At 41.3% G+C, this 26696-nt stretch overlaps 1 protein-coding gene across 7 annotated transcripts in view; it reads left to right on the top strand.

The window, feature by feature from the left end:
• Positions 1 to 26696, top strand: part of LOC112260597 (adhesion G protein-coupled receptor L2-like) — a 125883-nt gene that overhangs the window by 50174 nt on the left and 49013 nt on the right. For all 7 annotated transcript variants that reach the window (XR_006084340.1, XM_024435831.2, XM_024435832.2 and 4 more), the window contains exons 3-5: positions 1830 to 2043; positions 8084 to 8193; positions 10857 to 11660. Coding sequence is in view for 6 of the 7 variants with exons in the window: in XM_024435831.2 (XP_024291599.1) it covers positions 1830 to 2043; positions 8084 to 8193; positions 10857 to 11660 (1128 nt within the window). In the remaining variant the exon portion in view is untranslated. The remainder of the gene's footprint in view (positions 1 to 1829; positions 2044 to 8083; positions 8194 to 10856; positions 11661 to 26696) is intronic.

Below are 26696 nucleotides of genomic sequence, written 5' to 3'. Positions count from 1 at the left end.
TTTATACTTGCTTACTATTGTTTGTACCGATGAACATGGTACCTTCAGGCATGTGGAAATTGCTCCCAAGGATGAACCAGACTTGTGGAGGTCTACAACTTGTTTTTCTGAGGTCTTGGCTGATTTCCTTTGATATTCCCATGATGTCAGCAAAGAGGCACTGAGTTTGAAGGTTGGCCTTGAAATACATCCCACAGGTACACCTCCAATTGACTCAAATGATGTCAATTAGCCTATTAGAAGCTTCTAAAGCCATGACATTTTCTGGAATTTTCCAAGCTGTTTAAAGGCACAGTCAACTTAGTGTTTGTAAACTTCTGACTCACTGGAATTGTGACACAGGGAATTATTAGTGAAATAATCTGCATGTAAACAATTGTTGTAAAAATGACTTGTGTCATGCACAAAGTAGATGTTCCTAACTGTCTTGTCAAAACTATAGTTTGTTAACAAGAAATTAGTGGAGTGGTTGAAAAACAAGTTTTAATCACTCCAACCTAAGTGATTCAGTTTCAAACATGTTCTCAAATGCCATTGAAATGGTAGCAGCGGTATGAGAACAAGCACATTCTTGAGCATGTAATTCAGCTTTCCTCAGTAGGAAATCCTCATGGACCCACTGTGCGTCAGACTCATAATGGTCATGGGGCTGACATCGCTGGTCCAAATATCAGTCGTGAAGCTAATAGCAGTGACGCTCATAGCAAGTAGCTCATGGATGTGAGTTTCAACATTACTGTGTAACTCCGGTAGTGTGTACCGGGGCTCGACCAGTCTGCGAAAGCCAACATCATCCACGACAGAGAACGGTTGATTGTCAAGAGCAATGAATTCTATTATCTTGGGGTTAATGGATTTCGCCTTTGAGTTGTCTCGCTGAAATGTTCTTACTCTTTCAAATGACTGCTCGATTCACACAGCAGACATTGTACTTCGATTAGGAATGCTGTGTTGCACGTGTAGCGCAATATTTTTTTGTGCCGTCATTATGTCATCTACCTACGTTTCATAGGTATGCACGTCAGCTTTGACACCAGTTTTTGGCGTTAAACTAGATATCAGGCCGATGCTGGCATGTTTAGCTAATATCGGCCGATTTATATATTGTGCATCCCTAGATTTCATTGTTGATGACCTTTTTCTTTTTTGATTTTCTCTTTTCTTTTTCTAAATATATCTATTTGTACTTTCAAGGTATTTTGGCTTGAGGTTTTATTGTATTTAGGTAAAAAAGCAAGGGTGAAAATCCCTTTCAATATAATTTGTTGATGGGGGTGCAACCATTTAGCTAAATAGTAAATTTTCCCCAAAGCACCACTACTTGGCTGGTGTTCACATTTGCTGAGCTCCATGTATAGATTCTTTCTCCTCTGTGGACTCCAAACAGTCCCCTCTTCGATCGTTGGCACTGTAAAATTGATTAAATTACACTCCATGTTACTGCTGGTAGATTCAGGCTCTTTTTTGCCTGTTGCTTTACTCATAGAAAAACAGAACACATAAACCAAAAATCTAATGAGGGAGCTTGTGCCCCATTGTCGAAACAAGCCCATTCAAACTTAGTTGAACTATGGTCCTGGAGGAGGAAGTGAGAGAGGGATTTAGTGTGTTTATAGTTTTGTGTTTAGGTGTATTTGAATTTGTTCCCTGGGTTGTTACATTGACTTTTATACGATGACTATATAACTTCAGATATCCTACGACTTTGATGTGATATCTTTGCCAGAAAACGAGACCGTAGAGAATTTGGTAATTATATTTTTTGTACTAATGTCCTAATATTTCTTTCTCTCGCTCCCTCCGTCCCTCCCATCCTTCCTCTCTCCCAGGATTCAGTCGTGCCGCTCTGCCGTTTGGCCTGGTCAGAAGAGAGCTCTCTTGCGAGGGCTACGCCATTGATCTCCGCTGCCCAGGTGCTGATGTCATCATGATCGAGACGGCTAACTACGGCCGCACGGACAACAAGATCTGCGACGCTGACCCGTTCCAGATGGAGAACATCAACTGCTACCTCCCCGATGCCTACAAGATCATATCACAAAGGTAAGAGTCAACTGTTACCTCACCCAAGGCCTAGAATATTGTATTTCAAAGGTTATAGAACAGAGAGGTCTCGTTACACAAATAAAACCTGGAGTTAGTTATGGATGTGTGGTGGCACGATATTCTAGAGTCCAGTCTAGTAATTCTGGATCCACAACTTGCAAATGAAAACAATTGGTTTTGGTTTGGGTGGTAACCCTAATAAACTAGCGTTTTTGTCACATACTCAACTTGTGGACAAAAAAACAGACAGTTTACCCACACCTCCCTGTCTTTCAATAATCAGATGGTTTTTGGGGGGTATTGTTGTGAAACTCTAGACTTTAAAAACTGGACAGGGGGTCATTAGTAGCAACCCTAGACCATATGGTCTATGCATTCCTGCACCAGTACCACTGCAGCTGCACAATCAGCCAGCCAGCCAGCCGGTCCATCTCAAAAGGACCCAAAGAGTCACATGAACATTTGGCTTCTTTTTTCCAACATTGACACGGCCCAGACCAACGCCCTAAGCAATACCCCTTCCCCTTTATAATACCATTTATATTAGTAACACTCTCCCAGGGCATTTAGCTACAGTACAGTCACTAGGCTGCTTTCATCACTTTAACTCTGCTGTTGTGCCGGCCCCAGCCCGGCGGTGTGTATTTAAGGACCCCATGTCGTACGGACCGGTTGTTGGAGCAGCCTTAAGGGCAGTAAGTAGCAGGAGGCAGCTGGATCAGGTGCACAATAGTGTCTAGTTTATTAACAGTGAAAGGTGGTTCCAGTTGAATGACGAAATTCAATTACTATTTACATAATCTCCAAAGGTATTTACAAAATGAACAGACTCAAAATACCGGTTGGAATCTAAATGAAATCAGGCCTACCCTGTCAAACCATCTATACTGTAGCAGGTTGGGGTATACCAGGCTATGGACGGCCTCCCCACACAGCTTATATACTAGAGCTAGAACACTACACTAGCTCTAGTATAGATACTACACTAGCACTAGGTTGAACAGGTACCTTTATACCTATAGCCACTCAGTATTTACCATACTATTAACCATGGAGCTCTTTACCCAAATATGGCATATTAAATCATGTAATAGACACCTTCATTGTACCCACATTTGCATATTCCGTCTAAATAAACATCTTAAACATTCCTGGCTTATCCTCAAAGCAGGTATACTTTCCATTAATGAATAGACATTTTCATAACAATAGTTCTGCAGGCCAACAGGCGGCAAAAAGTATTACTTATACAGCCACGCACAAGTGCGCTCCCATTACGCACGCACAGGGCCGGTTCTTCCCGTTCTGCCACCCTAGGTGAGACTAAAAAAATGCTGCCTCCACAGAACTAGAATATTCCCAGTAAGCGAAAATACGTATTTTTCTGGTGTTTAAGTTATGTTCAATTTAGGTTCTGAATGAAAGGTGAAAATAAGCATTTTCTGTAGGTTTAAAATATATTTTTTCCAGGATGTTGAAAAGGAAATTTTTCCAGATGTTGAAATCGGGTTCATTTTCGGTTCTGAATTAAAGTTGAAAATTTGTATTTTCCAGATGTTGAAATCAGGCTTGTATTTGGTTTGAATGAAAGTTGAAAATAAATATCTATAAATATCTATATTTGTCCAAAATCAGGCCGGTCCAGACCGGACAAAATCTAAATCAAACATAGACGTCTGATTGTTTCAGATTTGGTCCGGACCAAAATCCAATGTCCGTGGATGTGGAAATCAAGGCCGGTCCGGACTGCACCAAAAAAAGACATCCAAAAAGCATCAGCCCGTGCTTACAGAGGTGTAGCCTACAGTGTTGCCTGAACTTTTATTTTATGAATAGCCATCTATGTGGTAAGCCTACCGTTTTTACAAGACCCCAAAAATATGTCCGGTCTGCCAGGACAAAAAAAAGACGTCGGCTCATGCTTACTGGGGTGTAGCCTACCATGTCGGCCCACAATGGAATTTTATGAATATCGCTGCCCAACTTTATCAGGAGTTATCGTGAGCCTATTTGCAATGTGTTTACACAGGTTGGCTGAAACAATGGAGATAAATACACCTCATAAGAAGAGAAAAATGAGGGTGGGGATTTGTCCGTGACCATGGATGCCACTATCGGTTTACTAAGTATTTGAAGAATTAAAAAGAACCCATCAGCCAATTGGTCATAAACAAAAACCACACAAATATGATGATTAACAGAAAAATATGATACGTGAAAATAATCACTGTTTCAAAGGAGAGAAATGACTGTTAACACACGAGTCATGTCTATAAATTAACTTCTTTGGTTTCATCATTTCTGGTGTCATTGGAGGAAAAAAACATGAAACGGTAGCAAGCTAGCTTACAGATTAATTGCAAGGAAAGGTCTGTAGGTGTTTTCACACTTTCCCTGTCATCGCTATTTCTCCCCTCAGAGTAGGACAGGGTAATAGCCCTGGGTGGGGGATAATGACATTTTTCATAATTGATATTTTCTGACGGAGGGGAGTGGATGACTGTAGCTCACATATCAGACGCCACTGTCTTGTCTGCATCCCCAAAAACCTCCTGTAATGTCATTGTTATGATGATGATGATGAAGATGATCTGCCGGCTGCTATTGTAGAATAGATGATTCAAGGGAGACGTAATGGGAGAAAAAAATTGATTAGCCTACCGACCGTACATAAGTTGGATGTAATTGTCCAATATTTCAATGCTAATCACATACTTATAAGCAGGCAGTAATAGGCAGCGAGTGGCTGGTTAATAAACTCTTAGCATTTTACGTATGCGTTTCTTATCTGTACGTAATTATAACTACACATGGATTTCCTACAAGGTTACTGGTTCACTGCAGGGAAGTTTTATGGCAGGTCTGATAACAACCTAATTTCTACTTTGGCTGTCACACTGAAAGCTCTCCTTTTTGGCTTTTGAGGGACAGCTAGGCTTTCTGCTTCAGCTGTGATTCTGTGAGAGATCTGTCCAACTTGCACGACTTTGCATTTGACCTTCTCAAATATTTATCACTAAACGGTGTGCAATTCTTTCAGCTTTTTTTTGTAATGGATAACTGTTTCCAGCTAGCACATAACGTTATGAGAGCCACATGCTTCTTAGAGCTTGGTGAGAGCATGGTTGTCCTCAGGGTATTTTGCATACAACCATCCCACAACTTTCTGGGAAGGGTGCAGAATAGTTGCTTGGCTTTGGAACATTCTCAGCACATGGTAGGACTGATCACCGACGACGATAAGAGTAGGAGTTCAGATACATGGCAGTGTGGTGCCAGGACAACAACCTCTCCCTCAACATCAGTAAGACAAAGGAGCTGATTGTGGACCACAGGAAACGGAGGGGCGAGCACGCCCCCATCCACATCGATGGGGCTGTAGTGGAGCGGGTCGAGAGCTTCAAGTTCCTCTGTGTCCACATCACTAAGGAATTGATATGGTCCACACACACACACAGTTTAGAACAGGGCACGACAGAGCCCCTTCCCCTCGGGAGGCTGAAAAGGTTTGGCATAAACCCTCAGAACCTCAAAACGTTCTACAGCTGCACCATTTGGGAGCTTCTTGACTGGCTGCATCACCGCTTGGTACGGCAACTGGCAAGGCACCCGACTGCAAGAGGGTGGTGATTATGGCCTAGTACATCACTGGGGCTGAGCTCCCTGCCATCTAGGACCTCTATACCAGGCGGTGTCAGAGGAAGTAAGAAAAAATGGTCAGACTCCAGCCACCCAAGCCATAGACTCTTCTCTCTGCTACCGCACGGCAAGCAGTACCAGTCCACCAAGTCTGGAACCAACAGGGCCCTGGAAAGCTTCTACCCCCAAGCCATATGACTGCTAAACAAGACTTCTAAATAGCCAATCAAATGTCTACCCAGACTACCTGCATTGACCCCCTTTTTTTTAAAAATAACTCTTGCACCGACTCTACCCACACACTCACACATACTTAGACTGACACACACACACTACATGCACCAACACATATATAACATGCACACACACAAAGCCATACGACTTTGTTCCTCCTGTCACTTTTTACATTTGTTATTATATTTTTGTGTTTACGAGCATGTGACATAAGTTAATTTCAAACAAATCAAATGTAAGTTTCTTTATTTCATTACTTTAACATAACGTTTCCTAAAAGTTCAATGGTTCTATTTAAATTCATGTTCTCAAATTATTCTGAGAACGTTACAACTTTCCATAAAAAAACGTTACTAACAATCAGAACGTTATATAAGAATGTATACATTCCATTCTTAGCATCAACAATTTTTTATTTTGTATTTTTTTTAACCTTTATTTAACCAGGTAGGCCAGCTGAGAACAAGTTCTCATTTTCAACTGCGGCCTGGCCAAGATAAAGCAAAGCAGTGTGACAGACAACAACAGAGTTACACATGGAATAAACAAGCCACTAACACAATAAACAAGTCAATGGCACAGTAGAAAAAAAGAAAGTCTATATACAGTGTGTGCAAAAAGCATGAGGAGGTACGGCAGTAAGTAGGCCATAGTAGCGAAGAATTACAATTTAGCAGATTAACACTGGAGTGATAAATGAGCAGATGATGATGTGAAAGTAGAGCTACAGCAGAGTGAACCAAGGGCTGTAACAATACTCTCTCTCTATCCTCTAAGTGTGTTCAGGTGTGTTAGCTGCCCCCAATAATTGACCACACCTGATCTTAATGAGTGCTTGTTTCTTTTGAAATGGGGTCTGTTTAAATAGACTAAAATGACCACCTTTGTATGCGTAAAAAAACATGGCATGCTAGCTCCATCCTGGTGACGCAGTGGCCTAATTCCATAGATGGAGAACAAAAGACTATAGGTTAGAATCTCACTGATACCATGTCAAAATAAATGTTTGCATGATTAATTGCCTATGGAAGTGTCTGATCTGTGCTTGGAGTTTAAAAAAGTGAAGTCTTATTGAAACATTCAGTTAGTTTTAAGGAAGTTATTCAAAACCTCCAAATAACCTATAATTTCTGTTCATAGAGGGTTAATAATAAACACATTTTCACTTCTGTTCTTAGAACGTCAAAAAACGCTCGGTTTTACCGGTCATGAAATGTATGGCTTCGTTTCCACATCCAATGTGAAACCAAAAGCATACGTTCTCACAACTTCCTAGGAACCAAAAGTGCTAGCTGGGATGCCTCTGCGGCTGCTGTTGATGCTATGCCTTCTCAATCCCTCAGCCTCAAGAGAGCTTGATTGAAGTGAGGCCAATTTCATCCTATATTTACACAAAATCAGTTATTCTATTCCCCTCTCTCTCCCCCTCCATCTTTCACTCACAAACACAAACACACACAGTTGTAACAGTTTTAAGAGTAGTACATAAAACTTCATAGCCAAGGTCATTTCAAGTTATGAGGCAAATAACTAACTCCCATAGCAAAGGCTAGGGAGTCTCCCATAACAAATACACGGGCAACACTTGATAAACAGTACATGGTTTTCACTTGATGAGACTTATGTGTTTCCTGTGACCCACTAGAAACAGTCATTTCAGCCAATTACCCTCTGCAGCCGCCTGTTGTGCACATTTTAATTGCTCTTTGTGTGGGTGAGTGGTGCTTAGTGGCTGGAACTGATAAGGCTGATATTCTCATCTCATATATATGAACATCCCATAATATACTCCTTTCTTCAGCTCAACTCCTCATTCTTCCACACTGTGTCTTTATATATATTTACTGTGTGTGTGTGTGTGTGTGTTTCTCTTTATCTATTTACTGTTTCTCTCTTTTATTTATCTCCCTCTATTTATTCTCTTCTTCCCCCCTCAACTTGTTAATAGCATCAACAGTACAGTATATTTACTGCCCTGCTTGGATTAATATGATTTTCATATCCTTCACCACAGCAATACTGCAAACTGGATTTGAATGAGTGTGTGGAGGGAAGAGGGAAGTGGCTATGTATTATTCATGTGGCTCTCTCATTCTAATACCACTCTGGGGATGTTATAGTAGTTTGTGTCATTGCTGAAATGTTTGTGATCCATCTTTTCCAGGTGCAACAACCGTACCCAGTGTGTGGTTGTGACTGGCTCTGATGTCTTCCCTGATCCTTGTCCTGGCACTTACAAGTACCTAGAGGTCCAGTATGAATGTGTCCCATATAGTAAGTATTCAGCATGTAATGATGCTGTGCAACTATCTGTTTTTTCTTGAATGTGTAGTTAGGTTTATTAGATCCTTTACTTATTAAGTGGGGGTCCTGTCGGAGGGGGGGATATGTGTTATCTGTGTGTAAAAGTTTGTTTTCTGTCTGTTTATAAAACAATGAAAAGCTGATATTTTTAAATGAAATAGTAAATGTATTTATAAAAATAATAATCTGACTTGTTGCTGTTAGGGTATGTAATTCGCTGAAGATTTATTTTCATGAAATAATATTTAGTTTTTGACCTCTTCTCCATTTCTCATCTAACTTTCCGTCCCCTCTTGTATCTTTTCTGTATTAACCTCTATGCTCTCTCTCCTTCTAAGTTTCAGTCTTTCTTGTTCCTTAGTTGTCTCGCTAGGATCTTTTCCCTCTTCCGTTTGTTGCTTCACTGCTTTAATGAAGGAACTCAATATTGGGTTGCTCGTCATCAGCCATTGTTCACTTGCAATTGTATTTTTTGGCTCATTCGGGAAATTGTGCCTGTAACATTGGCAAGTAATGTTCTGTGTGTGGGCGAAGCGGACTACGGAATTTAGATTTGTGTCTATAAAGTTTTTGAGTAAATACCGCCCCAGACAATACTGCCAGAAATAACCCTTTTGCTGTTTCTCTAAGAATGTTATCTGATTTTTAAACTGATTAGGGATTTCAGAAACAGTACCAAGTTTCTTTATGTTAAACAATTCACTTGGACAGTAATTCGGTCTGTTTATTACTGATGCAATCAGGCAAAACAAATATTATTTTGATGGCTAGAAAAGCATGGAATCGTGATTGGTTGAACAATTTGTGTAGTTTGTCTCCAGCCCTAACCTGTATGCTTCCATATTATAGGGTCTGATAATCTCCCTATGTTTGCTGTTTTTTCTTGTTCCCCCAAAACAGCCATCTCTTGGTCCTCTATGGATCATATCCTGTAACCTTCTCTACTCATGTAGCCTACCTGGTAGTTGACTCACCATAACCTTTCTCTCCCTCTTGCACTCTTTCTTGTTTGCTTTCTTTCTTTTTCAATGCCTAAAATAGAAGTGGAACAAAAAGGTAAATGAGTGGTCCAGTCCTCCCTCCGTCCCAACCCCACCCTTCCCCAGCTCCCTGTAATGTGGTGTTCAATACAACCCTCCCTCTTGTCTCCTCCCTCCTGATTTCCTCTTGTCAAAACGCCTGCCCCAAACCCCCAGTGCTGATTGCAACTCTGGGAGACCATTTGAATTTCAAAGCCGATTTGTAAAAGCAGTCTTGAGGTTTGAGAGATGGAGCCCGTTCAGATTCACTAGACATGTTACCAGTGCTGGTCTCATACGTCACCAGATATTACATCTCCCTACGCACCTCTAGTACCGCAAATCTCGCAGTAGACAGTTTGGAAGAATGCTATGGAGGCAGTTTCTCATCTAAACCATTATACATTTCAATAATACAACATGATACAGATACACCAATTCACAAGCACGTGAAGACATTTTAAGCGGGTTATTTTCCCATTTAAGTTCAAATGACAGTCTGACACAACAACATAACTAAGCTACCACCAAGCCTAACTATAAAAAAAACTATTAGTTAGAGCTCTCAAATACAGAAATGCATAAATGTTATCATACAGTATCATATGCATTGTACTGAGCTCGGTAGCAACCTAAACAAATAATGCTGTGCATCAGGTAGCCTAGCAGTGAGAGCATTGGGCCAGTGGCCGAAAGGTCACCAGTTCAAATCTCTGAGCCGACAAAGTAAAAAAATCTGTCTGTGCCCTTGAGCAAGGCACTGAAACCTAATTGCTCCAGGGTCACTGTTGATAATGGCTGACCCTCGACTTGACCCCACCCTCCGGGGGTATCTTGGGGAGTTGGGATATGCAAAAAAAAGACATTTACATTTCACAAATGCTTATAATACGCACGTACATGTGTGATGGTCACCTGTTGGCAGATATGGGAGAGTGAGGTTGGCAAAAACTGAAAGAAGCCCAACAAAACCCCAAACCCAAGAAGCCCAACAAAAGCCCAACAGCAGAGGTAAAGACCTCTGCTGTTGTTGTCCTGTCTCCTCTCCAAACCCTACCCTCATCTTACCCCAGCTTCGCTGCCACCTCCTCCATCCAGAATGTTGTTTTGGTTCTCTCCACAAGTCTTACCCCTTATCATTCTGTCTGTGTGCTTTTTCAGTAAGCATGTGCAGTTTTGCCATTTACACAATTGTCAGTGTCACTGTTTGATGCCAGGTAGAAGTTGCAATTAAAACAAGGGTTCCAGTATACACTTCATCCCTACCTCTCCCATCCCTTACATGTCTTGCATTTACAGGGTTTATCCTCCTTTGGTTTGACTTTTTGGATTTGTTTGGTCCCACACAGTTAACGTGTACGGCAGACAAACTCTATAAAGAAGAGCAAGTCCTTTACTCACTCTTGCACATCATTTTCTTGGCTTCACCTTTTGATTTTTTGTTCTATTCATAAGCAATACCACTAACACTAGTTAAATGACTGTCACTCATCTTTGTCCCACACTCTACTTGGACAGCAGTATACACTACATACCGTGATTAAATATCTGTTTATACTCTGCATATTTTTTAAAAACTTAAACCCATCTTTCTGTTTCTCTGTCTCTCACTAGTTTTCATTTGTCCCGGGACCCTGAAGGAGGTGGGGGAGCCCACGTTTGTGTTTGAGGTGGAGCAACAGGCGGGGGCGTGGTCTAAAGACCCCCTGCAGGCAGGAGACAAGGTCTTCTTCATGCCCTGGACGCCGTACCGCACTGACACCCTTATTGAGTATGCCTCCCTGGAGGACTTAAAAAATGGCCGCCAGACTACGACCTATAAACTCCCACATCGTGTTGACGGCACGGGCTTTGTGGCCTACGACGGGGCCATCTTCTTTAACAAGGAGCGCACGCGTAACATTGTGAAATTTGATCTACGCACGCGCATCAAGAGTGGTGAGGCCATTGTGGCCAACGCCAACTATCACGACACCTCACCGTACCGCTGGGGTGGCAAGACGGACATAGACCTCGGCGTCGACGAGCGGGGGTTGTGGGTGATCTACGCAACGGAGCAAAACAACGGACGAATCGTGATCTCACAGCTCAACCCTTACACGCTCCGCTTCGAGGCCACCTGGGAGACGGCGTACGACAAGAGATCCGCCTCCAATGCCTTCATGGTGTGTGGCGTGCTGCACGTGGTGCGGTCCACCTACGAGGAGAACGAGAGCGAGACGGCCAAGAGCCACATCGACTACATCTACAACACCAAGCTAAGCCAGGGAGAGTACACAGACATCCTGTTCCCCAACCAGTACCAGTACATCGCTGCTGTGGATTACAACCCCAGAGATAACCAGCTGTACGTGTGGAATAACTTTTACATCCTGCGCTACGACCTGGAGTATGACGCTGAGAAAGACCCTGCTGACGGTAAGCCTCAGTCACAGTACGGCCTGTTTCAGATGAATCCTGATCTGAGATCTGTATGTGTACATTGAATTTTCAAGTAAGCCTCTCATTGAAATCAAAACAGGATTTCTGTAAAAAGACTGAGTTACATGCACATATTTCAGGTTGAGATTCAGCCCTTTGTGTTGTATTTGCGTCAGGTGCTGAATATATTCCTGTGTGTGTTGAGTGTGTGTTGCTGCATGGGAAGTCACAGATGACTGATTTTTAATTTTGAACACAATTCAAGTGTGATTCAGAGAATAGGAGATTGTGTTTGTCCTGGGGAAAGATCTAATTTGTAAATAGAAAATGACAGATTCACCTTGGAACGAGGTATAACTCCCTCAGGAGCCTTCATACTCTGGCACAAGGCATCAGCTATAAAGCCTTGCTTCCTTTATTACCATAAGGCAAGCTCAAGAACTCCCTCTCCACTTGAAGCTTGGACCCTATCAAATGTTCTAATCTCAGGTCTTATCCCAGTCCTTTATGAACAGTGGCCTTGTGAACTTCCCTTTTAATGCCCCGGAATGGGATTCTGAAATATTGCATACAGTATGACAGAAGGTTATCCCACTTTCCTTGCCTTGCCTTTTGGAGCCGATTCGGACATCTGTTGCCATGGCTACCCCATCAACCGTTCGTTGACGGCCTCTCATTTACCCTAGATTGAGACAATCTCCATAATATTATGGCCTGGCGGTCGGTGTTAAAACGCAGAGTCAAAGTACCATGTGGCTAGATGGCGGTAACACCGGTGAATCATGGCCGGATGACACGGTTAGAAGAATGACTTGAGCGCTGTTGAAAAGGAGAAAAAAATACGATCAAGATATCAATAACGGCTGATGATCCTGTCAAACGCTGTAGGGTTTTAAATGAATCTGTGAAGTGTCTGAGGGGAGACGGACGTGCATGTCATCAGTCAGGGCCCTTACATCACAGTGTCTGATAATGGGTGTAATTACCTGCCTGTAGCCTCCTTATCCCTGAGAGCTAGGCTAAGTCCCTGCTAACGCTCTGCACAACAAGGAACTATCAACTCTATACCATGATGCTTTGACGTGTTGGGGTGGAGCCTCCTCCTTATCGCTAAACGCTAGGCTAAGTACCTGCCTAGTCACTTTGGGGGAACATGCTACCACGCTGCCATGGGGGTTTCAAGTTGTTCCACAGTGCTGCTCCCTGCACAAGAGTAAGTTCTGACTGACTTCTCACATTTTCGCTGATTTAAAGAAAATTAATTTTGAAAATAAAGCGATATCCAGTTAGTTGGCATTCCAGTGTATAGCTAGGTTAATGTTAATGATTTTTCCTAAAGGAAATGTGATCCCTGACCTGTGTGTGCAAGGGCAATTTTGCCATGAATACCATATGTTCCTGCACTCTGATCACATGTCAACGTGACAGACAGACAGGCAGGCAGACAGGCAGAAGCCTTGAGCTCATGACGGTCTTAGAGGTTCAGTCTCTGTGTGCCCAACCCAACCAAAGCAGTCAATTAAGACCATGTAGAATAGATAGACACCAGATACTAGAATTTTAAGTTGTTTCTCCATTGCCGAATTGGCATGTATTTGCATGCAAACGGCCTCTTCTGGCTGCTCAGGATAAGATGTATGTAAATGTAATTAACAAGTGAATTATCATAATTCCCCTTCATGCCTAATAACAGCCACACAAGAGAGGAGAGAAGTCAGCATGGCAGTGCATTTCCAATCAAGGGGCTTTACTCTGTTCTGCTCTCAGCTAATGCTTCAGCAAATGCCAAAGACCGACGCTAGGGCTGTCCCCGACCTAATATAAATCTTTGTCAACTGAAGTCGTCTGTTCTTTCGACCGATCAATTGGTCAAAATGTTCAAATGTGTATTTTTCCCTCTATAGAGACACCCTATGTGTTTTGATAAAATCAACTGTATATGCATTGAGCTTGTCTGATCCTTTAAGCTCACTATTTGATGAAACAAGACACAAATGACTCGAGAGGGAGATCAAGACCAGAAGATTGAAACCTTAACCTGTCCCGACCATCCTCCTCCCTCTCCTGCTGGCTTTTGCAGATTCTGCCATTACTCTCCTGATGTTGCCGGTAATAGGCTACGCTAGGAGACGGCAAACTTTCTCATGTGGGAGGCCAATTTATCTTACCATTTCTACCGATCTGCGTGCCGGTAATGGTTTTCATATTAACATTTTTGTGGAACAGTTTCATTTAATTTATAATAACGTCTTCACATATCATTGTCAAGTGGTTAATCAAAATTCTATTCAAATCTAAATGAAAATGATACTTTTTAGGTTTGTAAGTTCTCTTGCCATTGCCAACTATGTAAAAATAGCCTACATAAAGCCTAATAAAGACAATAAAATAGCCTAAACAATGCAGCCTGCAGGTAGAAAATATCCCGATAAATATCCTATAAATCACATTGGCTTCACATGGCCTGTCTGCAACCAATTTGAAACATTGTATCAACTATTAACTTGGGTCCATTGGTTGCAACATACAGTTTCCTGCGCAAGTGAGCTCGGGACAGACATCCCTGTAGGCCAATTTTATGACGTTTCCACTGGATCAGAGCATTACATTTTTCCCTTTCACGATGACTGGTTATGGAAAGGGAGAGAGCTGGAAAGATTTTTCAAATGCATTGAGGAATTGTCATTCTCAATGGATGTAAAAACAGACTTAATTTGCTTGCTGTTTGAGGTGAAGAAATTGAAGCTCCACAGCTCATTAATGGTGCTGCATTAAACCAATCCGGAATACTATCAGATCCCCAAATGGTAGATTAGGAATTAACGGTAAATGTACAACTAGTGATACATGTAATGGGGAATTGATAGACACTAACAATTCACACAATGAAGTTATGGAACAATGAATGTACACAAATTGTCTGGAGAGGGCACACTCTGGAGAGAGACGTGCATTGTGCAGCCACACTCCCCCTCTTCTTGGACTGTACCTCCACAATGGATTAGTCTCGGCTTCCGCAATGGATTAGTTCACTGAGATGGGCGCAAATTAAACAGGTGTCTCCTCCTCTCCTCTGCTATAATATATATATATATATATATATATCCCGACAAAATATATACACACACACACACACACTTGTTTTATTTATTTTTCTGGCACAGGAGACACCTGTTTTTAATTTTTTTAAAAATATATTCCTCAACAACAAAATCTCGGCTGAATAATTGGGGTCAGCCCAAACAGACACACACACACTCACTGGCTTAACTGCATGCGAAAGATGTAATGATGAAAACCACACACTAGCCTACATAGTTGTTGAGTTTACACATGAGTTTAAGAACCCTTGCTCCAGCTATGGGTCTGCTGCTGGAATTGAAACTTGAATGCATACAGCTACAATGTATTTGCATTCATAACTGCCCTCTGCAGATCATTAAGTTAAGTTTTATGAGAACAAAAGCCCTTAGCTGCTCATAGAGGGAGGGAAATAGAGAAGCATGGCTGTGCCTACAGCAAGATTCTGCCTGTGCCATTGTGAATGGCACAGGCAGGCACATGAAAGAAATTGGTTCATGTTTATTAGGTTGCTCAGATCTACACCTTTAACTGCCCTGACTACACCGCTATTAGGATTTATTGCGCCTCTCAGAGAGAGTATAGATGGGGATTAAACAACCTGTTCTGCAGGGTGATCTAATGGTGCTAAAAGAACATCTCTCACTGATACTGAGAAGCACTTGAGGCGCAGAGAGGAAATTAATTTAGTCCATTAAGATTCATGGGGCCCCACAGTTAAAGTTCCTTGAAGAACCGAATCGCTACAATTCTCTGCTTTAAAAAAAATAGAGAACAGTAATCAGTACAATACCACCAATGTGTCTTCTCCTACTATGCCAACAGCCTACAGTGCCTTCAGAAAGTACTCATACCCCTTGACTTTTTCCACATTTTGTTGTGTTAATCAGTGGAATTCTAATCGTTTTAATTGTCTTTTTTTTAGTCAATGATCTCCACAAAATACTCTGTCAAAGTGGAAGAAACTTTTTTTTTAATTCATGGAAAATAAACCACAAATTAATTATTTTTGATAAGTATTCAACATGTTAGAATCACCTTTGGCAGTGATTACAGCTGGGGGTCTTTCTAGGTATGTCTCGAAGAGCTTTGCAAACCTGGTTTGTACAATATTTGCCCATTACTCAATTTAAATTCTTCAAGCTCTATCAAGTTGGTTGTTAGTCGTTGCTAGACAGCCATTTTCAAGGCTTGCCATAGATTTTCAAGCTGATTTAAGTCAGAACTGTGACTAGGTCACTCAGGAACATTTCAATGTTGTCTTGGTAAGTAATAGTGTATATTTGGTGTTGCATTTTAGGTTATTGTCCTGCTGGAAGGTGGATATGTCTCCCAGTGTCTGGTGGAAAGCAGGCTGAACCAGGTTTTTCTCTAGGACTATGCTTAGCTCTATTCCTTTTCTTTTAATTAAAAAAATGACATAGTCCTTGCCGATGACAAGTATACTCATAACATGATGCAGCCACCACCATGCTGGAAAATATGATGAGTGGTACTCTGTTGTGTTGGATTTGCCCCAAACATAACGCTCTGTTTTTGCCACTACTTTTGCAGTATTACTTGAGTGCCTTATTGCAAACAGGGTGTATGTTTTGGAATATATTTGATTCTGTATATGCTTCACTCTGTCATTTAGGTTAGTATAGTGGAATAACAACAATTTTGTTGATCCATCCTCAGTTTTCTCCTATCAAAGCCATTAAACTCTGTAACTGTATTAAAGTCACCATTGGCCCCATGGTGAAATCCCTGAGGGGTTTTCTTCCTCTCCAGCAACTGAGTTAGGAAGGACGCCTGTGTCTTTGTAGTTTCTGGGTTTATTGATAAACCATCCAAAGCGTAATTAAGAACTTCACCATGCTCAAAGGGATATTCAATGTCTTTATCTACCAGTATGTGCCCTTCTTTGCAAGGCATTGGAAAACCTCCCTGGCCTTTGTCGTTGAATCTGTGCTTGAAATTACCTACTCGACTGATTGGACCTTACAGAAAATTGCATGTGTGGGTTACAGAGATGAGGTAGTCATTAAAAAAAATCACGTTAAACACCATTATTATACACCGAGTGAGTCCATGCAACTTATTATCTGACTTGTTAGACACATTTCTTCTCCTGAAGTTATTTAAGCTTGCCTAACAAAGGGGTTGAACAAAGGTGTTCAGTACTTCTTGACATTTCAGCTTTAAATTTTTAATTTACGTTTTTTATTTATTTATTATTATTTATTACTTTGACATTACGGGGTATTCTGTGTAGATCAGTGACACAAAATCTACATTTCATGCATTTTAAATTCAGGATGTAACACAACAAAATGTGGAAAAAGTCTAAACACACTTTCTGAAGGCACTGTGTGCGCTACCGTTCAAAAGTTTGGGGTCACTTACAAATGTCCTTTATTTTTTCTACATTAACATAACATTTATCAGAAATACGGTGTAGACATTGTTCATGTTGTAAATAACTATTGTAGCTGGAAACAGCTGATAAAAAAAAAAAAAAGGAATATCTACATGGGTGTACATACGACCATTATAAGCAACCATCACTCCTGTGTTCCAATGGCACGTTGTGTTAGCTAATCCATGTTTATCATTTTAAAAGACTAATTGATCATTAGAAAACCCCTTTGCTTTTATGTTAGCACAGCTGAAAACTGTTGTGCTGGTTATAGAAGCAATAAAACTGGCCATCTTTAGACTAGTTGAGTATCTGGAGCATCAGTATTTGTGGGTTCGATTACAGGCTCAAAATGGCCAGAAACAAAGACCTTTCTTCTGAAACTCGTCAGTCTATTCTTGTTCTGAGAAATGAAGGCTATTCCTTGAGTAATTACCAAGAAACTGAAGATCTTGTACAAAGCTGTGTACTACTCCCTTCACAGAACAGCGCAAATTGGCCCTAACCAGAATAGAAAGAGGAGTGGAAGGCCCTGGTGCACAACTGAGCAAGAGGACAAGTACATTAGAGTGTCTAGTTTGAGAAACAGACGCCTCACAAATCCTCAACTGACAGCTTCTTAAATAGTACCCGCAAAACACCAGTCAAGAGTGAAGAGGCGACTCCGGGATGCTGGCTTTCTAGGCTGTTTCTAGGAGTTCCTCTGTCCAGTGTCTGTGCTCTTTTGCTCATCTTAATCCTTTCTTTTTATTGGCCAGTCTGAGATGACTATTTCTTTGCAACTCTGCCTAGAAGGCCAGCATCCCGCAGTCGTCTCTTCACTGTTGATGTTGATACGGGTGTTTTGCGGATGCTATTTAATGAAGCTGCCACAAATAAGTTTGCTTTTCTTTCAAAAACAAGGACATTTCTAAGTGACCCCAAACTTGTGTGTGTGAGTGAGTGCAGTCAGAAAAAAGTATATATACAATACCAGTCAAAAGTTTGGACACCTACTCATTCAAGGGTTTTTCTTTATTTGTACTATTTTCAACATTGTAGAATAATAATGAAGACATCACAACTATGAAATAACACATATGGAATCATATAGTAGCCAAAAAAGTGTTAACCTCTTTGTTGAAGGCGTGCCACTGAAATTGATGAAATTGCAGAGCGAGAAATTCAAACTACAGTATAAAAACCCGGAAGCCAGCCACACCAATGTGTCGGAGGAAACACAGTGCACCTGGCAATCTTGGTTAGCGCGCACTGTGCCCGGCCCGCCACAGGAGTCGCTGGTGCGCGGTGAGACAAGGACATCCCTACCGGCCAAGCCCTCCCTATCCCGGACGACGCTAGGCCAATTGTGCGTCGCCCCACTGACCTCCCGGTCGCGGCCGGTTACGACAGAGCCTGGGCGCGAACCCAGAGTCTCTGATGGCACAGCTGGCGCTGCAGTACAGCGCCCTTAACCAAAATTTTACAGATGCACAATCGAGAGCATCCTGTCGGGCTGTATCACCACCTGGTACTGCAACTGCTCCGACCACAACCGTAAGGCTCTCCAGAGGGTAGTGAGGTCTGCACAACACATCACCGGGGGCAAAATACCTGCCCTCCAGGACACCTACACCACCCGATGTTACAGGAAGGCCATAAAGATCATCAAGGACAACAACCACCCGAGCCACTGCCTGTTCACCCCGCTATCATCCAGAAGGTGAGGTCAGTACAGGTGCATCAAAGCGGGGATCGAGAGACTGAAAAACAGCCATCTCAAGGCCATCAGACTGTTAAACAGCCATCATTAACATTGAGTGACTGCTGCCAACATACTGACTCAAATCTCTAGCCACTTTAATAATGCAAAAATGTATGTAATAAATTTAGCGCTAGCCACTTTAAACAATGCCACTTTATATAATGTTTACGTACCATACATTACTCATTTCATATGTATATACTGTACTCTATACCATCTACTGCATCTTGCCTGCATCTTCGGCCATCACTCATCCATATATTTTTATGTACATATTCTTATTCATTCCTTTACACTTGTGTGTGTGTGTATAAGGTAGTAGTTGTGAAATTGTTAGATATTACTGCATGGTCGGCACTAGAAGCACAAGCATTTCGCTACATTCGCATTAACATCTGCTAACCATGTGTATGTGACAAATAACATTTTATATTCACTATTATTCTACAATGTCGAAAAATAAAGAAAAACCCTTGATTGAGTAGTTGTCAACTTTTGACTGGTAGTGTGTGTGTGTGTGTGTGTGTGTGTGTGTGTGTGTATACAGTGGGGCAAAAAGGTATTTAGTCAGCCATCAATTGTGCAAAGTCTCCCACTTAAAAAGATGAGAGAGGCCTGTAATTTTCATCATAGGTACACTTCAACCATGACAAACAAAATGAGAAAAAAAATCCAGAAAATCACATTGTAGGATTTTTTTAAATGAATTTATTTGCAAATTATGGTGAAAAATAAGTATTTGGTCAATAACAAAAGTTGATCTCAATACTTTGTTATATACCCTTTGTTGGCAATGACAGAGGTCAAAGTCTTCACAAGGTTCACACACACTGTTGCTGGTATTTTGGCTCATTCACCCATGCAGATCTCCTCCAGAGCAGTGATGTTTTGGGGCTGTTGCTGGGCAACACAGACTTTCAACTCCCTCCAAAGATTTTCTATGGGGTTGAGATCTGGAGACTAGCTAGGCCACTCCAGGACCTTGAAATGCTTCATACGAAGCCACTCCTTCGTTGCCCGGGCGGTGTGTTTGGGATCATATAAAATGTGTGTGTGTGTGTGTATATATGTCTATATGTATATGTGTGTATACATACATACAGTTGAAGTCGGAAGTTTACATACACTTAGGTTGGAGTCATTAAATCTCGTTTTTCAACCTCTCCACAAATGAATTGTTAACAAACTATAGTTTTGGCAAGTCGGTTAGGACATCTACTTCGTGCATGACACAAGTAATTTTTCCAACAAATGTTTACAGATTATTTCACTTATAATTCACTGTATCACAATTCCAGTGGGTCAGAAGTTTACATACACTAAGTTGACTGTGCCTTTAAACAACTTGGAAAAATACAGAAAATTACATCATGGCTTTAGAAGCTTCTGATAGGCTAATTGACATCATTTGAGTCAATTGGAGGTGTACCTGTGGATACATTTCAAGGCCTACCTTCAAACTCAGTGCCTCTTTGCTTGACCATGGGAAAATTAGCCACAAAAAAGAATTGTAGATCTCCACAAGTCTGGTTCATCCTTGGGAGCAATTTCCAAATGCCTGAAGGTACCATGTTCATCTGTACAAACAATAGTAAGCAAGTATTAACACCATGGGACCACACACCTGTCATAGTGCTCAGGAAGGAGAAACGTTCTGTCTGCTAGAGATGAATGTACTTTGGTGCAATCCCAGAAGAACAGCAAAGGACCTTGTGAAGATGCTGGAGGAAACGGGTACAAAAGTATCTATTTCCACAGTAAAATGAGTCTTATATTGACATAACCTGAAAGGCTGCTCAGCAAGGAAGAAGCCACTGCTCCAAAACCGCCGTAAAAAAGCCTGACTACGGTTTGCAACTGCACACGGGGACAAAGATCGTACTTTTTGGAAAAATGTCCTCTGGTCTGATGAAACAAAAATATAAATGTTTGGCCATAGTGACTGTTATGTTTGGAGGAAAAGGGGGAGGCTTGCAAGCCAACACCATCCCAACCGTGAAGCACGGGGGTGGTAGCATCATGTTGTGGGGGTGCTTTGCTGCAGGAGGGACTGGTACACTTCACAAAATAGATGGCATCATGAGGGAGGAAAATGATGTGTATATATTGAAGGAACTTTTCAAGACATCAGTCAGGAAGTTAAAGCTTGGTCACAAATGGGTCTTCCAAATGGACAATGACCCCAAGCATACTTCCAATGTTGTGGCAAAATGGCTTAAGGACAACAAAGTTAAGGTATTAGAGTGGCCATCACAAAGACCTGACCTCAATCCTATAGAACATTTGTGGGCAGAACTGAAAAAGCGTGTGCGAGCAAGGAGGCCTACAAACCTGACTCAGTTACACCAGCTCCGTCAGGAGGAATGGGCCAAAATTCACCCAACTTATTGCGGGAAGCTTGTGGAAGGCTACCCAAAACATTTGACCCAAGTTAAACAATTTAAAGGAAATGTTACCAAATACTAATTGAGTGTATGTAAACTTCTGACCCACTGGGAATGTGATGAAATAAATAAAAGCTGAAATAAGTAATTCTCCCTACTATTATTCTGACATTTCACATTCTTAAAATAAAGTGGTGATCCTAACTGACCTAAGACGGGGAATGTTTACTAGGATTAAATGTCAGGAATTGTTTTAAATGTACTTGGCTAAGGTGTATGTAAACTTGTGTGTGTTTGTGTGCGGAATTGTATAATGTTTAAAAATCTTTGTGGTATTTTTATATATATATTTTTAAATACTTTTTTTGTGTTATGTAAAAAAAAAAACATGTTATGTATTTGATACCTGTCTAATTCCTCAAAGATATATTGAACACTCTTCAAGTATTCATTTGAATTCACTACAGGGATATGAGTGTTTAAACACACAGGTTCTCAACACAGACACCACACCAGTGATCAATATTTTGATGGTTCGAACTCCTAAGAAGAAGACTCACTATTTAAGAGATGGTCTTGCTCTGACGTGCCAATAAAATGCATCCCTTGGTGTCGCCCATTACAACATTTGTATTGACACTTAGAAGGTATTGTCTGAGATGCCTCAAAGACATCGACTTGGGTCTCGGTCCAGTGAATTCAAAAGACTAATCAGGGGAGACTATAATTGCCAGGAGCATTTCAAAGTAACGAAGGGAGAACATTAATTTGCTTTTGAGGTAGCATTGATCTGAGAAGCATTAAATTTGAGCGTTAAATTCATGGCTTCAATGAGAGGAGCAGTGCCGCTGGAGAACTATCGGGTTAAGCCACATGAAGAGATCCGACGACACCGGCAGAAGGAAGACCATTCCACTGCATACAGATGTAGGATCTTCATTTGAGACAGTTTGCTACAGCTGGAAAGTAATCCTGCAGCAACAGGAAATGTTTATTATTGTGTGGATTATAATTCATTTACATTTTTGTAGGGGTTCAGAAGCCTTTTTAAACCTCAAGTACACTAGTCTTATGTTTCCTGAATTGTAGCAAAGTTCTCCTGCAACAGGGTAATCAAATGAAGATCCTACATCTGTACATGAGCTTGGAAAAGGCTAGTAAAGTGGCTTAAATCTTACTCTGCCTTACAAACCTTGCTAATATATCTACATTCGGCTCATTCAATATGGCTGCTTATAAAACTCAGTTATGCATATTGATTTAGATGTTTTTTAAACATTGAAGTGTGGCATGATGAAGAAGCACTTGCTGGGCTCATTAATACATTGTATTGTGACAGACACACAGTGAGGCTTTGGAGATTGAGCTTTCTACTCTTAGAAGCGCAGAAACAAAGGGAATATTTCCCCAGATCTCATGGGTTGGTCCATGCCACATGGTGAATCAGGAGGAATTAACACATCAGCAAGGAGATGCTGACCAGGGTCGAGGTGTGTGTGTGTCCTGGACCAAGGTGCCAAGCGTATGGTTGGAACAACTCCATTTGTTCCTCTTGTTGACATGGCACAGGTCTTCATGAGTCTGACTTCATGATTAGTGGATAGTAATATTTTGACTTGTTCAAGTGGACATTTGAAGAACTGGAAGAGAGGCTGTTGATAGCTGAAGTGAACATGAAATAATACACTATGACCTCCTTTTTTCTATCAAAGTGGGTCCATGGGCTGGTGTCCCTGCCGGAGGTATGAGGTGTCATTCATTTTGAACTTGTGTAAATCCGAACACTTAGCTCCAGAACCTGTCTGGTTGGCAGTGGCAGGGCTTTTTCTGTCTCCTGATCTTTAAGAACAAGTGTCAAGAACGCGCACAGCAATGCATCTCCGATGCTCGACGTGGTATTTGCCATAGTCCATTAAATACAGGCAATAAGCACACACTAGGAAGAAAACAACCTACACCTTTCACTTATTCACTTCATCCACTGTGTGATGGCAGTAATTTCTGCCCATTTCTGCCAGGAAGACCCATCATTTATTCCAAATTGTACTAAAGGCAAAGTCTGGGAAAACCTGTCTTCCCAGGGCAGTATAAAAAGGCTACCGTATGTGACCAGGTGGTTCACTTAGACCCATTACCGAAGCTACTAGCTACACATGACCGATGTTCACATAAGTGCCTCACATAGGCTCGAGCAGAGCAGGGCGAGACTGCATAAAAACAAACTAATGTAATATTCATGTCTTCTGGGTGTTGTTGTTTCTCTATCATTAGCTACTGGCGTAGGGATCTTCAAAAAAGCAACACCAAAACTGTGGCTCACAAGTACTGCTGTTTACTTCCTTTAAGTTGAAGATATTCAGACACACTCACCCTCACACCATTCCTTATTCATGGCGTTGCAGTGTAGGATGGTGGTGCGTTGGCATGACGTCCAACAGTTTGGTACAGGCTGTTTTGTCTTCTTATTGCAGTCCACGTAGGTGGCCAGATTCACACTTAGACAAATACTGTGTGAATTAAGATAATGTCATAACGCCCTCAAGTTTGAAGTTAGGAGGATTCTGAGTTTTGGAAGTGCACTGAGACTTAGCTTAATTATTTGGCTATATCGTTACGCTGATATAGTGGCACTCGATATTTTACATTTACTTTCAGTCGGTCGACTATTTAATCAACCCTTTCATTTCAACAATCATTGATTTCAAAACAAACCTTAAATTGTGGTAAAGACTGAAATAAGGTGTTTCTGCAGAAGTCAGAAGATGTCTGATTCTTCCAGACCACAGACACACTGATGGTGATAGCCCATTATTATGCTGTTTCCCTGTCAAACTTTCTTAGATAACCTTCACGTCGTTTTCCCAATTCTTCAGAGATAATGGCAAACATGTCTAGACTCCAGAGCCATGGGAAATCTGGCTTTTATGAGGGGGGCGGGGGGAAACTAGGCCTTTAACGGAAATAGCTATCTTAGACAAACAGCATAGCTATGCCTCTGATCATCTTATCATGGTTTATTTCATTATTATTTCATTTTTGGAAAGATGTTCAAATGTGGAACTTTATCTTCATTTATCATCTTGAATTTTAGTGAAGAGTATTACTTATGCTTAATTAACCCTTTCCTCCATCCTCAAAGGTCCCTTCTATTTGCGGTGGATTCTGTCTAGTTCATTCTATTTAGTTGTATCTAGTTTGGACACGTTTTTCAGTGGACAGTATTCCCTTTGCTTTCCCAGTGTCTTGCACTTGATTCCATTCTATCTATCTAGTTACTTCTATTCAGTTTTCAGAACTTCCTAAAAAAAAATTCTACTGCTGCTCAGCCCCTGAGCACCTTGTGTTATTTATCACAGATTAAACATATGCCACCCAGAGTGTCCTAGGCTTCTGCCTCCCACCAAGAGAGACTTTAAAGGCCCAGTGCAGTCAAAAACGTGATTTCCTGTGTTTTTATATTTTTTACACTGTAGCCCTATTTGCACTGGACTAGTATTAGTCATAGAGAATGATCGAGGCCTCTAGTGGCCAAAAGGCCATATTAGCAAGGGGGCTCCATTGAGGGCTTCCACCATTTTAATGTAGTCAACTGGGTGAGACTTCCAAATTCATTGGTTGATCCCTCTTGGTGACCATGTTTGGAGTCATGTCCAAGCATGTCACCAGGAGGGATTAGCCAATCATGAAGAACAAATTGTACTACTTCAAAATGGAGATTTCCTCAGTTGCGCTGCGCTATAATGGCACAGATACAATGATTTGTCCTCTATCTATCTCTATGGTATTACTAGAGAACTTTGTTCTGTAATTATTACCCCAGAATGTCTGTTATTTCACAGGACGATTCGGATGGGATAAATTCTTTACAAACGGACAGTTTTTTAAATAAATGGACAGTTATTACAGAAGCCTGGAGGTTTTTATTCTAGGCCTGGAGATATTTCAACATGTCTAGGTATTAACAGGATACACTGATAACTCCAGCTTGGCTCCGAAGTTTCTAAACCATACCAAAACATCTTTGGTATACTGTCGCCATAATATTTGAATTGAAGAAATATGATCATATTTTTGCAATCCGCAGTAGAAGACGTTCTTAATCACCCCAGCCTGCAGATGTGAACTAAACAGTGCACTTGTACTTGAGATGTGTTTTTAGGCTATGGATGAGAAAGGGAACATGTCATTTCCCCAAATGAAGCTCAGTTGTAAATGCTGCTTAACGATCTAAGGGTTGCATTAAATAGGTGCAATATATTTTACTGACGCATTTGCCGATGTTCAATTCATTGGCACAAAACTTAGAAAAGAAAGCATTCACTGTGAAAGTTAAAACATGTATTCCCTTCATACACTATGTATACAAACCTTCAAATTAGTGGATCGATGACACAGCCATGCAGTCTCCATAGACAAAGGTTGTCAGTAGAATGACCTTACTGAAGAGCTCAGTGACTTTCAACGTGTCACCGTCATAGGATGCCACCTTTCCAACAAGTCAGTTTGTCAAATTTCTGCCCTGCTAGAGCTGCCCCGTAAAGGCTGTTGTTGTGAACTGGAAAATGTATCGGAGCAACAACGGCTCAGCTGCAACGTGGAAGGCCAAACAAGCTCACACCACCGAGTCGGGAAGCGCGTAGATCGTAAAAATCATCTGTCCTTGGTTGCAACACTCACTATCGAGTTCCAAACTGCTTCTGGAAACAACGGCAGCACAAGAACTGTTGTGGCAACAGTTTGGAGAAGGCCCTTTCCTGTTTCAGCATAACAATGCCCCCGTGCACAAAGTGAGCTCCATACAGAAATGGTTTGTCGAGATCGTGTGGAAAAAATACAGATCTGGTGATTTGCGCTTGTGCACATAGAGTTATGTAATTATCCTCCCCAGTAAAATGAATCCCATATGAATTGGGCTTATGAGGTTGGAATTATACTGTGAAATTGTGAAAATTATGATAATGCCCTTTTAGTATAAGAGCTGTTTGGGAGGGAGTTTTGGCCTGCCAGTTGACATCAGCAGGCGGTAAATTAGTTCCTATAAGAAGGAGTTCCAAACCAGTTCTCTGCCAGTAACAGCTAGTGTTCAGTTTCCCCTACCCGCTCAGACCACTCCCAGACACTCCTAGCTAAATTCTTGCTTGAGATATTGCTATTTGCTACAAATATATTTTTGTTTGTTTTTAAATTAAAACGGTCAAAAATAATCACAGTAAGGTACTTAATTGTTACCCAGAAATGATTTGATATTGAGATAAAAAGAGCTGAATTGAACCTTTAGGCTTTTGAGTGAAATGACAGCTAATTGAGATGGCCCCTCTTTGGGCTGAGTGCTAGCAGAGGACACACGGCTTTCAACCGCCATTGGTGAAATGGCTCATCATAATCAAAAGAAAATTGTAGTGTGTGGCCGGGCGGTGGATGGA

This window comes from Oncorhynchus tshawytscha, linkage group LG10 (genome assembly GCF_018296145.1).
Source record: "Oncorhynchus tshawytscha isolate Ot180627B linkage group LG10, Otsh_v2.0, whole genome shotgun sequence".
Classification (NCBI taxonomy): Eukaryota; Metazoa; Chordata; class Actinopteri; order Salmoniformes; family Salmonidae; genus Oncorhynchus; species Oncorhynchus tshawytscha.
The sequence above is the reverse complement of the archived record's forward strand: the minus strand, read 5'-3'. Positions and strand labels throughout refer to the sequence as shown.